Source organism: Penicillium paradoxum (genome assembly GCF_028828445.1).
Source record: "Penicillium paradoxum strain IBT 22861 chromosome Unknown utg000002l_segment0_segment0, whole genome shotgun sequence".
Classification (NCBI taxonomy): Eukaryota; Fungi; Ascomycota; class Eurotiomycetes; order Eurotiales; family Aspergillaceae; genus Penicillium; species Penicillium paradoxum.
The window spans coordinates 5,177,703-5,190,213 of record NW_026643180.1 but is presented as its reverse complement, the minus strand read 5'-3'; the positions used below and the strand labels follow the sequence as shown (position 1 = coordinate 5,190,213).

At 49.8% G+C, this 12,511-nt stretch overlaps 4 protein-coding genes across 4 annotated transcripts; 2 read left to right on the top strand and 2 right to left on the bottom strand.

Moving 5' to 3' along the window:
• Positions 1-88: 88 nt before the first annotated feature.
• N7457_001836 (putative plasma membrane H(+)ATPase) lies at positions 89-3,269 on the top strand (the record flags this gene model as incomplete). The annotated part of the gene is made up of 4 exons (XM_057172882.1): positions 89-494; positions 545-768; positions 827-1,513; positions 1,563-3,269. 4 exons carry the CDS (start codon positions 89-91, stop codon positions 3,267-3,269), a joined length of 3,024 nt encoding a protein of 1,007 aa, XP_057036785.1.
• A 906-nt stretch (positions 3,270-4,175) lies between these two features.
• Positions 4,176-6,016, bottom strand: N7457_001835 (glycoside hydrolase family 18 protein; the record flags this gene model as incomplete). Its single annotated transcript, XM_057172881.1, has 5 exons — positions 4,176-5,472; positions 5,533-5,660; positions 5,719-5,732; positions 5,788-5,850; positions 5,908-6,016. 5 exons carry the CDS (start codon positions 6,014-6,016, stop codon positions 4,176-4,178), a joined length of 1,611 nt encoding a protein of 536 aa, XP_057036784.1.
• A 3,009-nt stretch (positions 6,017-9,025) lies between these two features.
• N7457_001834 (Male sterility NAD-binding) lies at positions 9,026-9,382 on the top strand (the record flags this gene model as incomplete). Its single annotated transcript, XM_057172880.1, has 1 exon — positions 9,026-9,382. The coding sequence occupies one exon, from the start codon at positions 9,026-9,028 to the stop codon at positions 9,380-9,382; it is 357 nt and encodes a 118-aa protein (XP_057036783.1).
• A 1,828-nt stretch (positions 9,383-11,210) lies between these two features.
• On the bottom strand, positions 11,211-12,403 carry N7457_001833 (uncharacterized protein; the record flags this gene model as incomplete). The annotated part of the gene is made up of 3 exons (XM_057172879.1): positions 11,211-11,808; positions 11,864-12,206; positions 12,364-12,403. The coding sequence occupies 3 exons, from the start codon at positions 12,401-12,403 to the stop codon at positions 11,211-11,213; spliced, it is 981 nt and encodes a 326-aa protein (XP_057036782.1).
• Between the last annotated feature and the right edge of the window lie 108 nt (positions 12,404-12,511).

Sequence of the window (12,511 nt, the reverse complement as noted above, 5' to 3'; positions counted from 1 at the left end):
ATCCCGAATCATTGTGTTGCTTCTCCAAGGTAACTTTCTATCTGAAGTCTTTACTAAAGACCATTATCTCTGATTTCAGCAGCCCATCATGACCGGCCAAGGCTCAGCCGGGCGTTCGGACGCCCGTCGCCGCAGCTCGCGCATCTCTCGTGCATCTCTGAGTGGAGATTGGAACAGCTTGGACGAGTACGGCAAGCTCGTAAAATACGTCTCGACCTTCCGTGATCCCAATGCACTCGATGAAGATCGGGGAGAACTGACAGAGAAACGAGTCTGGTATGCGCCATGGAAGAAGCGGAAAGTCCGGGTCAAGAAGGTCGAAGGGGAAACGGGCAAATTCCCCGATGAATGGACCATGACCGATATCCGAGAGGGTCTTTCTACTCATGAAGTTCCGATCCGCCGTCGTCGGGCTGGGTGGAATGAGTTGGTGTCCGAAAAGGAGAATCCCATTGCTAAGATCCTGTCTTACTTCCAGGGTCCCATTCTCTACGGTTAGTCCTTTGCAATGATGGTAGTCACCAAGTCGCTAATATGAGTATAGTCATGGAATTGGCTGTTTTGCTTGCTGCTGGTCTGGAGGACTGGGTCGATTTCGGTGTCATCATTGGAATCCTGAGTTTGAACGCAGCAGTTGGTTGGTATCAGGAGAAGCAGGCTGCTGATGTAGTTGCAAGTCTTAAAGGTGATATTGCTCTACGAGCGCAGGTTATCCGTGACAGCACCCAACAAGAATGCCTTGCTCGAGAGTTGGTTCCCGGTGATGTAGTATGTCTGCTCAGAGTTCTTCCTATTCACGGTGTACAGTTACTGATAAATCCTTCAGATCGTCGTTGGTGAAGGCCAAGTCGTGCCCGCAGATTCAAGAGTTATCTGCGACGTCAAAGATGAGCATGGCTGGGAAGAGTTCAATCAGCTTCAAGAGCAGGGTATGCTGGGCGGAGGGTCTGAATCCGAGGACGAGGATGACACTGGCAAGACCGACAAGGAAAAGGCCGAAGCTAAAGCGGACGATGAGCATCAAGCGATGAAGGCCCGTAGACGTGGCTATCCCATTTTGGCTTGCGATCACTCTGCTATTACGGGTGAATCGCTTGCCGTGGATCGCTATATGGGAGACATGATTTTCTATACCACTGGCTGCAAGCGTGGAAAGGCCTACGCAGTCGTCCAAACGGGTGCGCGAACTTCCTTTGTCGGTCGTACCGCTACGATGGTACAGTCTGCTAAAGGTGCCGGTCATTTCGAACTTGTCATGGATAACATCGGCACATCTCTCTTGATTCTCGTTATGGCCTGGATCCTTGCTGCTTGGATTGGTGGATTCTTCCGTCATATCCCTATTGCTTCGCCCCATCAGCAGACTCTTCTTCATTACACTCTTTCTTTGTTGATCATTGGCGTACCTGTCGGATTACCCGTCGTGACCACGACTACCATGGCTGTTGGTGCTGCTTATCTGGCGAAGAAGAAAGCCATTGTGCAAAAGCTGACTGCAATCGAATCTCTCGCCGTGAGTACTTGATTAAATAACATATCTTCAGATACTTACATCGATATAGGGTGTCGACATCCTCTGCTCCGACAAAACGGGCACCCTGACGGCGAACAAATTGAGTATTCGTGATCCATACGTAGCCGAAGGCGTCGATGTTGACTGGATGTTCGCTGTTGCTGCGCTCGCATCCTCACACAATATCGAATCTCTCGATCCCATTGATAAAATTACAATCCTTACTCTGAGACAATATCCCCGAGCACGGGAGATACTACGCCGAGGTTGGGTAACGGAAAAGTTCACCCCCTTTGACCCAGTTTCTAAACGCATTGTCACCATCGCCACGTGCGACGGTATTCGATATACATGCACCAAAGGAGCCCCGAAGGCCGTTCTGCAGTTAACAAGCTGTTCCCAAGAAACCGCTGATATGTACAAAGCCAAAGCCCAAGAGTTTGCGCATCGCGGCTTCCGGTCTCTCGGTGTTGCTGTTCAAAAGGAAGGCGAAGATTGGGCCTTGCTTGGGATGCTGCCCATGTTTGATCCTCCCCGGGAAGACACGGCGCAAACTATCAGCGAAGCACAGAATCTCGGTATCAGTGTGAAAATGCTGACCGGTGATGCTATCGCAATCGCAAAGGAAACATGCAAGATGCTCGCGTTGGGCACCAAGGTATATAACTCGGACAAACTGATTCATGGGGGACTGAGTGGTGCCATGGCTAGTGACCTTGTCGAAAAGGCCGATGGCTTTGCCGAGGTGTTCCCTGAACACAAATATCAAGTGGTTCAAATGCTGCAAGAGCGAGGTCACTTAACCGCGATGACTGGAGATGGTGTGAACGACGCACCATCTTTGAAAAAGGCCGACTGTGGTATTGCCGTGGAGGGAGCTTCTGAAGCCGCTCAATCTGCATCAGACATTGTGTTCCTGGAGCCTGGTTTATCGACTATTATCGACTCGATTAAAGTCGCACGTCAGATCTTCCATCGTATGAAGTCATATATCCAGTATCGTATCGCGCTTTGCCTGCACCTGGAGATCTATCTGGTGACATCGATGATCATTCTAAATGAAAGCATCCGTGTTGAGCTGATTGTCTTCCTGGCATTATTTGCCGACCTTGCGACAGTGGCAGTGGCCTATGACCACGCATCTTTCGAGGCACGACCTGTTGAATGGCAACTTCCCAAAATTTGGTTCATCTCGTCTCTACTGGGGGTGCTCCTCGCGCTGGGAACCTGGGTTATCCGTGGCACCATGTTCCTGAAAACGGGTGGCATTATCCAAAATTGGGGATCTATCCAAGAAGTGCTTTTCTTGGAAGTGGCACTCACGGAAAATTGGCTCATCTTCGTCACTCGCGGCATTGATACGTGGCCATCCATTCACCTAGTGACGGCAATTCTCGGCGTGGATGCTCTGGCTACCATCTTCTGTCTGTTTGGTTGGTTCACCAACCAGGATATGAAGACCAAACCCGCAGACAAATTTGTTGAGACCACGAATGGATGGACTGATATTGTCACTGTCATCCGAGTCTGGGGCTACTCGATCGGTGTGGAGATTGTCATCGCTCTGGTGTACTTCATCTTGAACAAGATTCAGTGGCTGGATAATCTGGGTCGTGTCCAGCGTGACAAGGGCGATATCAAAATTGAGAACTTGCTTGCCCATTTCTCCCGTCTTGCGGTTGAATACGAAGAGGGCGGCGTGCAGAAGGGCCGCTTCTGCTTGGCTGCCAGCAAGGAGGAAGAGGAAGCTGAATAAAGGTATGTGTGGTCCAAAAGTGTCATTTTGGGAAAGAGTCAGTCATCTAGAAGTGTTGTTTTGTTCAATTCCCGGCCTAATTTGGTAATATTGATGACCGTTATTATTATGGCGTGTTCTCCGGGGCCTACAAGCAGGGCAGGATAATGTGTCTTTGTTAATTTCTAATGCGTGGAATCTGCTTGCAAGTATCCTAATGGCGCTCAGATACCTCCAGCTTATGTCCTTTCAATCGAATCCACATTTTTTATAGACAATATGAGCTGTGTCATCCTGGTTCCCTGCAGTACCTAAAGCTCCCAGCTGCCTCCATCCTTCGCACTGCATGGGACTTCACATGCTCCCCATTGAGTGCTGCTATAGCTCAATCCTGAGATCACCCCCAGCGCTGCATGGTGTAGAGAGAGATAAAAATGATAACAAAGAAGAGCCTCCTCGGTGACAAGGACAACATCGATGCAGAGCGAGGGTCATCACCTGTTGGAAACTATGTAGTTAGGACTCGGAGGAAGGACAGAGAGGATGTTTGGAACAGGCAACTTCCCAGTCCTGGAGGTGAGCCCCGACTACCTAATCCACATGATCTACGAGGGTATCTCTCAGCTACCAATACACCAGATATCTCAGCGCAGTTAGTTGACAAGATTAAATTTTGGGTATCAATTTTAAACATTAAGCGGATTGAAAGGCATAATCCGAAAGAAGCGAACAAAAAGAATGAGACAGATCGGTCTGTGAGCAGATTCAAAACACGTCTGATATAACGCCAGATCCCACGTAAAGGTCCGTGATATATGCTCTACCAGTTCGATGATATGCACCACGCTGGAGAGCTGACATACGCGAAACCCAAGAGATGGGACACACTTTTAATAGAGTCAATGGTTATCCCTCACATATAATTATTCAAACACGGCTGCGTTGAATATGTCGGAGGTTGTGCGTCAATTTATGAGTGAGGCCTCCAGCAATTTTGTTAGCGTCGCGGAGGCCGCTCACCAGTCCGAGAAGATCGTTGCCGAGGATGGATGTGAGAACGTCGTTATCCGAGTCGTCGTCACTCGAGTCGTCGGTATGTGTGGATGTCTCCGTGGGAGCCACAGTGGTAGTGTAACCCTTGATGCCTGCAGTCGTGGCGGAGCTAGTCGGTTTGGCCTCAGTAGTCGAGGGCTTGGTGGCTGCGGTTGTAGTAGTAGGTTTGTTCGCGGCGGTATTTGCGATAGGCTCAGGCTCCTTGTGCAAAACAGAAGCAGATGAGGAGGAGGACGACGAGAGTGAGGAATCGGGTGCATTGGAAGATTGCTGTGTTTTCGTCTTCGTACTCGTCTGGGTCTGGGTCGCTGTTTCTGTCTGGTGCTGGGTGTTCGTGCTTGTGTTCGGGCTTGCGTTCGGGTTTGTGTTCGGGCTTGTGTTCGTGCTGGTTGTCGTGTTTGAGTTCGTCTTCGTTGAGTCAGTGGACGTAGAAGCAGGCGCCGAGGTTGACGCCGGGTCGGGCGACGAACCGGAATCATCAGCAGCAGGGCCCAGGCTTTTCCGTATGTCCTTAATGAACCCTTCGTTGCCATAAGCCTGGGTGGCATCCCACATCATAACGCCACCAAAGCTGTTAAACTTCCTCGAGTATTCAATCACTTTGTCTAACTCCGAGGCGGAGATGTATCCCGTACCGGCCGCAGTTTTGTATGCTGGAACTCCGACAAGGACTTTGACATCTGTATTGTTCGAGACGGTCTTCGCCCAGCTATCCCACAGATCGAAGTTGTATTGGCTGCTGGCGGGATCCGTATTGAAGTTGTTGACGCCACAGAAGTTGTTATAGAACTGGACCCAAATAGCGTCGATGTGTACAGGCCCATGGAGGATATCCTTGTCTGCTTGGTCTGGGTAAGGGCATTGGGGGGCTGCAGTCAAGTAGAATGTCTGATTGCTCTTATCGGCGTCCATCAGTCGGCGCAACTCATTGGCGAAGGGAGCCATGTGTCGAACATTGGTCTCGAAGTCAAAGTCAAAACCATCGAGAGCAGTATCACCGAAGGGACGAAGAGCCTTGGAATCTGCTTTTTTCGGTCCAAAGGTCTCCCACATCAAATTCGCGCCGTCCCTTGCATCTTGTTCGGATGTAAAGCCACCTTCGTTATAGGTGGCGCCACCGATGGAAAGCAAAATCGTCTTATGTTTCTTTTGACATGCCGCGATGTCCTTTCTGGAGGGTGTCAGCTGTCTGGCATAATGCCAGGAAACGTGAGGCTCTAGAGTTGCTTACCCGATCTTGGGACAGTTTTTCAATTTCGTGCCTTCGAAGACATCGCAGTCTTTGCTGCTGACGGCAAAATCAATCTGTGGGGCGCCTCCTGGGCCATTGACCATCATATTGAAGGCCATTGGGATAACCTGTTCCGTTAGCTTCGTTTCCTCTAAAGCTCCTCTAGTATCACAGGGTCATCCGTACATCGATGTCATCATCTGGGTGTTTTCATTAGCTCCTTCGGCCTTATTTCCAGTCAATTGTTTCACTTACTGTCGCAGTAGTGTGATAGAGGCTGCTGTTCCTGATCTCCTTTTCCGTCGAAAGAATTTTGACCTTCAACGTATCTCCCATGTAAGAATCAAACAATTTGAGCCATAGAAGATAACATACCCCAGTAGACGACCACATTGGCTGTGGAGTTCAAGTTGAGCTTCGCTTGTGCTCCCCCAATTGAAGCTAACAGAATAGACCAAGGAAGAATACTCTGGTACCGACGCATGGTGAAAGGCCAAGTCCAGTCCCTGCTCAATTCGTGTGCTTAGGTATTAAGGTGTAATATATTAAGGTATCGGGCTATGGATGGAGGGTCGGGAACGACAAGGACAAGTCGGAAAACCAGCTCTCCACACAAATTCGGCCTTGGGAGACATTAAATAGTATTCAGCAAGCTATTTTGGTTGTTATTTGCCGAAGAATGGCTGCTCCCCAACCTTCAACTTGGGGCTCCAAGCGCATGGTATGATCTACGATGTCCACGCCAACAGTCCCAAACCCAAACTTTGGGGCCATTCTTTGGCCCTAACGGCTCCAAAGTGGATGCTATACCCGTAGCTGGCTGTTCCGATTGGATTATGAAGTGCTCTCTGCACCCTGGTTTGCATTCCAGTGTGGTTGTCAGGGTGCTAGGAGCCGCTTCAGGAATGTACAGAGGGATGGGCATGTTTGGGCGGCCAAATCAAGTTCTAGGCCATCACTACGTAGCTAGAAGGTCGTATGAGCAGCTGTCAACCCCAGAATGATATATCCCTTGTTGACTTATTGATCACCGCACACCGGCCAGTTGGTCAGATTATCCTCGAATCCAAACATGTTGTAAACCTCGCTATTATGCCATGTTCGGTTTTTCGTGCTTTTATTTCTGTACCTCATTCAATATTTCTGGATAGCTATCAATATAGATATAGACTCAAACGGCGAGCAAGATATTGAAAAAAAAAATAAAATAAATAAACAAAAAGGGAGAGAGTGTGTGTGTATGAAGAGACCCCCTTGGGGACACATACGCCTGGGCTCTAGCCAGGGAGCCTGAGCCCCTAACTAGCCCAGGCAAGCCAGCGGTTGGGCCCGAGGACTGTCAACTACACCATAAGGGTGTTCCTTAGGATATACTTGTTTCTAGTCAAACAGAAGGGACGTCGGACCGGAATAAGGTAGTGGGTCCGTACCCACACTACGTCATTCCGTCTCCATATGTATCAGGTACATACTCTCCAGGCCTGGGTAACATGTAGGTAGCAACAGTGGTTGGATCCAGGATATTTATTTTGCTCATCGGTATATAGAATGGTTCACGGTGTTGAACCCTTGTACAAATGCTGCGGTTGAGGATCGTTCTAGCATACTCAACCCATAGCGGAGGTCACCGGGCGTGTATATATCTCTGCCCCATCTACGGAGCAGCCCAACAATTCCCGAGCGCTTAAGAGATATATTTCCATCTGTCAATATTACTGAGTCCTTAAGATGTTAAACATCTGAGAATTTTGGCATGACAGTGATATACATAACGCAAGCCACTATCACATATAGCCTGAGGACCAGTGCCAGGCCGCCATGCCTAGTTCGGTTAGCGCGAGGTTGCCTTCATTTCGAGAGGAAGCACGCAGCCAAGATAGCAAGGAGAATATAGACGCCCCCTGTGAGGCATTAGTAACACGGAATTCTTTGGCTCTGCGCTGGATCACATACCAAATGCCCAGTTCATGGAAGTATAGCCGACTTTCTCACGCAGGAAACCAGACATGGCTGGCCCAATGGTCATGCCGCTCGTTGCAGCAACGCCAGTCATAGCATATACGCGGGAGAGGCCCCCGTGGTCCAAAGATACCAGGGGTCTTCTCTTCGTAGGCCCTGACGGATGCTGGAAATATCTTATCTTCAAGGTCCGCCAAAGTCAGGTGTCAGGAACACCTTGGCACTCACCAGTTACCTCCGCAGGGCCAACACTAGTCACGAATGGGCGCAAAATACCGAGCCCAATAGTCGATCCTATATACTGCGCTGGACCTCGATTTTGGGAAGTTGCCCAGGGGAAATGTTGATTTCCGGCTGCCCCAACGAGAACAGGAAACACTGCATGGAGAGCGAGGCTGATGGTGATAGGCACTTGCACCCCGACACGGTCGCGCAGCCATCCGGCAGGGGTGCTGAGGAAGAGACATGATCATCCCCATCACTTTCCCCATGTCATTTTCACGTACGGTGTCTGCTGCGGTGGCAAGTCCAACAATCCAAACAGCAGATCCCGCAATGCCTTGAAGGACGCGACCTAGGAAACCATAGAGATAGAGGAATAGTTCTACAAGAGTACCTCGTGATTGAGATATGCACCAAGTCCGATCAACTCCGTTAGATCGGTGGGTTATTCCTCAGATCCTCCCATTTCCAGAAAGGCTTCATAAGGACGGAATACTATAAAGGGCACGGGAGTCCGAGCCGGCGAATCACAAACTCTGCATCCCCAATGATGTTGAAGCATTGGATCAACAAGCTATCGCAATAGGATATTTCTTGCCGGTGTATATGCAATGCTAGGATCATCGATGTGGAGCCCAGAACCAAGTCCAGCATAGATCCACTGAGTGGAAGGCCCACAGAGCAAGTGATAGGGCCGCCTCAAGTGTATCATGGAGTAGTAGTATTCATGTACGCTCGTGTGAGACATTAAACATGTTGGAATTTCCCTCTCACAGCTTGAGAATACCCTGAAGATCACTAAGATTGACCCACAAGACGCCAATCATCCTTTAGGAAGATTGAGATGAGATACTTCTTCAGCTAGCCTTGGCCAAACTGGACTGAGTCCCAGTGAAGTCAGTGATCAGGCGGCAGTACAGTGCAAAGTAGCCGAAGATTTTGTTATCGATGTTTTCCCCTGTTCGCCTTTGCAAGAAGGCATGATGGCCGCGATGGTCAAACGGCCTGGACAATATGTGAGACGCTGGGTGTTTTGTCTCGCAAAGCGTGTCGAGATGGGTGAATTTCGTCAAACATGGAATAATCTTGTTGCTGAATATCCCATTTGGAGAACAAGAATCCTTCAGATATCGGGGCGGACAATGTTGCAGGCCACACTTGCACATAGGATCCAAGGTCAAATGCCACTGCCCAGACCATCAGCCAGTATATAGCGGAGGACAAAACCCAGACCATAGGATTAACCACACGCTTGGTTCGATTTGGACTGATGATTGGGACCCCAAGTGATGACCGGTTCTTTGTGCTCACCATGCATCACGCGGCTCTCGACGGAGTTTTGATCGAAGTGCTTAACAAGATGGAAACCAGATATCATCATGGTCTCTGTAATCCAAGGAGAGATGAGAGAATCCCAGTTCCTTTCCAATATCTGAAGCATCGCATGGACAACGAAAGTGAGGCGGACAAGTTCTGGGGGCAGAAGTTGGGCGCTGACCCCGCCGTCTTCCCCAAACTCCCCTCGCAGAACTATCACCCCACGGCGAATGAAATCCTGGAGTACCGGATGACCGAGGTTCCTCGCCTTCAACATAATGGCATTCGGCTATCGGCTGCTGTCTGCGGCCTCTTGGGCGATTCTTCAAGCATGTTACACGCATTCACCTGACGTGGTCTTTGGCGTTCCAGTGACTGGACGACAAGGAATACCAATCCCTGGCCTCGAGACAATGATGGGCCCAAATGTGGGCACAGTACGCCTACAGACCAAGGTTGACTGGAACGTGAACGTAGAAAGCTTTCTGCGACGAATCCAGACCCAGGTACATGATATGCCCCCCTTCGCCCACGTAGCGCTGCAAAGGATCCGATAGATTGGCTTCCAGAGGGACTAAGCAAGCCGGTTCCAAGACATCCGCGATGTTCAACAGTGGAATGCGATTAGACCGATCGATATGTCCACAATCTCATCGCAGACCACATCAAGCACCGCCCGGATGCACCAGCTATTTGTACATGGAATGGGGACCTGACATACCGTGAGCCTGATGGCCTATCAATCCAGCTGGCCCTTCTTCTCGTGGAACTTAACGTGTCTTGGGGCACAATAGTACCTTTATATTTTGAAAAGTCTAGCTGGACTTTCATTTCAATGCTCGCTGTGATGAAAATAGGGGCCACCTTTGTCTTTCTTGACGAAGCACTACCGCTAGAGCGCATGAGAGAAATTATCGCCCAGACCAAAGCACTCACCTCCAAAAAAACCGAGCATAGAGCTTCCGGGCTTTCAGTACAACCTCTTGTTGCCGGTAAGATGGAAGCAGACTGGTCGCGAAATTACAATGGTTTGACACAAACTCTTCTCGAGGAACTCCATGTTCAGAAAAGCAAGAGCCAGTGCTCAATATGCTCTTCCAGTTTCCATTCAACGGCCATCAAATATCATCGGACTCAATGCTTCGAAGGGTGACATTATCAACAGCTTACTAGATACTGGTCGCCGCATAGGAATGGTTCCCAAGCTTCCCGCTTGGAGTGGTTACTTTGATCTAAAAGTGTTGAGAAAGCAGCACCGAATATCATTCATTCCATGGTCGAGGCTGTTCACCTCCGTCATGCTATCGATGGCTCCCCCTCTATCAACTATCGGCATGAATCGGGTGATACAGTCATCCCAATTCATGTTTTACAGACGGTTATAGAAAAGATGAAACAGGGATCTAGTCTCCTTGTTGGTTTAGATGAATGGATGCAGAATGCCCGGCACGATGAGGGCACATCGGAACTTGTCTTGTAGTTCTTGGAAGCGAGACAAGGTAAAGGGGTGACCATGCCATTGATCCAAATCAATCGCATTGCGTAGTTCTCTGATGCATCAAACCCGTGGACTATTTCGGGGAAAGGGAAGTTGTCGGGGACGAAGCCGAGGGGCCAGTTTGTGCCGGCCTTCTCTAAGTAAGGTGGTCATTCTTGATTTTTTTTTTTCCATTGAGTATTTTTATGATATTCTAGTTTCAATTGTATCCTAGCACGCGGTACTCCGTACTCCGTACGGAGTAGACATGATACATTTCAAATCAGATGCCCAGTCATCCATAGATGTAAGGATGCCCATATTGGCATTTTGATATCCGCCATAATGAGGTGCAAGGGGTTCACTTGGCACAGGAATGTGATTTGGCACCAATGGGTATTTTACGCTGTGTCTAGCCTCCAAACTGTCATATTGAAATTGCATAGCGCCCTCAGCTTTCGGCAATTAGAGCCGACATATGGCATGGGGGAGACCTGCATACCTTCAATGTTGTGAGGTATCATGCATATATGATTATGACCTAGAATTACAAAGTACTGTGTAGGTATGTACGGAGTACTCCGCAGGCAAAAGAGGAATATTCGTACCTAACGGTACAGCATCGTCCAGAGCAGATGCCATATTCGCCTCCTTTATCGATTGTTTGTACGGCCCATTTCTCATCTTAAAAACCAGGTGGAATCTACCTCTTGATCCCGATAACCCGCCGAATGGCTTCATCGTTGCTCATCGCCGTGTCAATCACACCAGCCACCTTGAGCACATCGACAACACCTTCAATGATCTTACCATCCACACCGCGGGTGGCATTGGTGAATTTGACATCCTTCAGCCACTCCTTAGCATCTTCCTCGATATAGTTGCAGCCCAATTCCCCAGTACCAAGGAGCTTGACCACTTGCGCAGTATCAGCCTCAAAGTCTTTAATCCCCTGATCCAAGGCCTGGAAGAGACTCTTCAATCGTTCGTCTTGCTCAGGATTGGGGAACAGAGCCGTAGAAGCGACAATCATCCAGGAAGGCCAGGGAGTGAAGATCTCGCCAATCTTCTTAAGCGGCGGGTTCGGCTTCTCCGCTGTAGGGTGGAAGTATGGCTTAGTAGTGAATTCCTCCCACATGAAGAACTCAGCCGACGGGTTCGCAGGTTGATCGGGGTTCGAGCTGTCAAGACCCGAGACACCATCCCGCAACGGCCCGAAAGGCCCGAGAGGAACGGTACTCAGAGAATCAGCCTTCCAGCCTTGCTGCTGAGCAAGAACGAAGGACATGATATGCGAGCCGCTGGAAGACAAAATATCAGCCATGCCGTGCGCATTGCAATTCATGGCAACTTTACCTTCCCAGCCGGCTAACTCCAACCCGATTGTCCTTCAAGTCCGATACCCCATTGATCTCCTCGCGATTGCGGCCGGTGACAATCGCCCACCGCAGTGGGCTGTCCACCCAGTGTCCGATAACCTTGTATCCCCCGTCTGCGGAGTTCTGGGTCGCTTGCTGTTTCCCGGCTAATCCTGCGACCCATCCCTCGGTCAACCCAATGGCGATATCAATTTCATCGCCGCGCAGCGATGTGATCATGTGCCCCGTTCCGGATGGGAATGGAGTGAGGGCGATCTTGAATGGGAGGGAGGAAACGGTCGGGGAACGGAGTGCGAGATGGAGCGGTGTCAGGTAGTGCTCTAGTTATCCCAAAGAACATATTGTTAGCGATGTTTCAGCCAAAGGGATGTAGTCTTAGTCCATAGACCTTTGCCGAGGACCAGCAAAGAGCTCTCTACCACGGTGGTGGTGCTGCGATCTTGTTCTCGAGGCTCGGGGGCGGAGGGGTTGACATACCGGGCACGTAGCCAATGCGGATCGTGGGCAAATCAGCCATTGTGAAAGTGCTAGCTGGTTGACCAATGCGAAGCGCAGACAAAGACAGTCAATCTGGGGATGGGGAGGATGCTAAGATCGCAGACGTTCCAACCCGAACGCGGGGCAG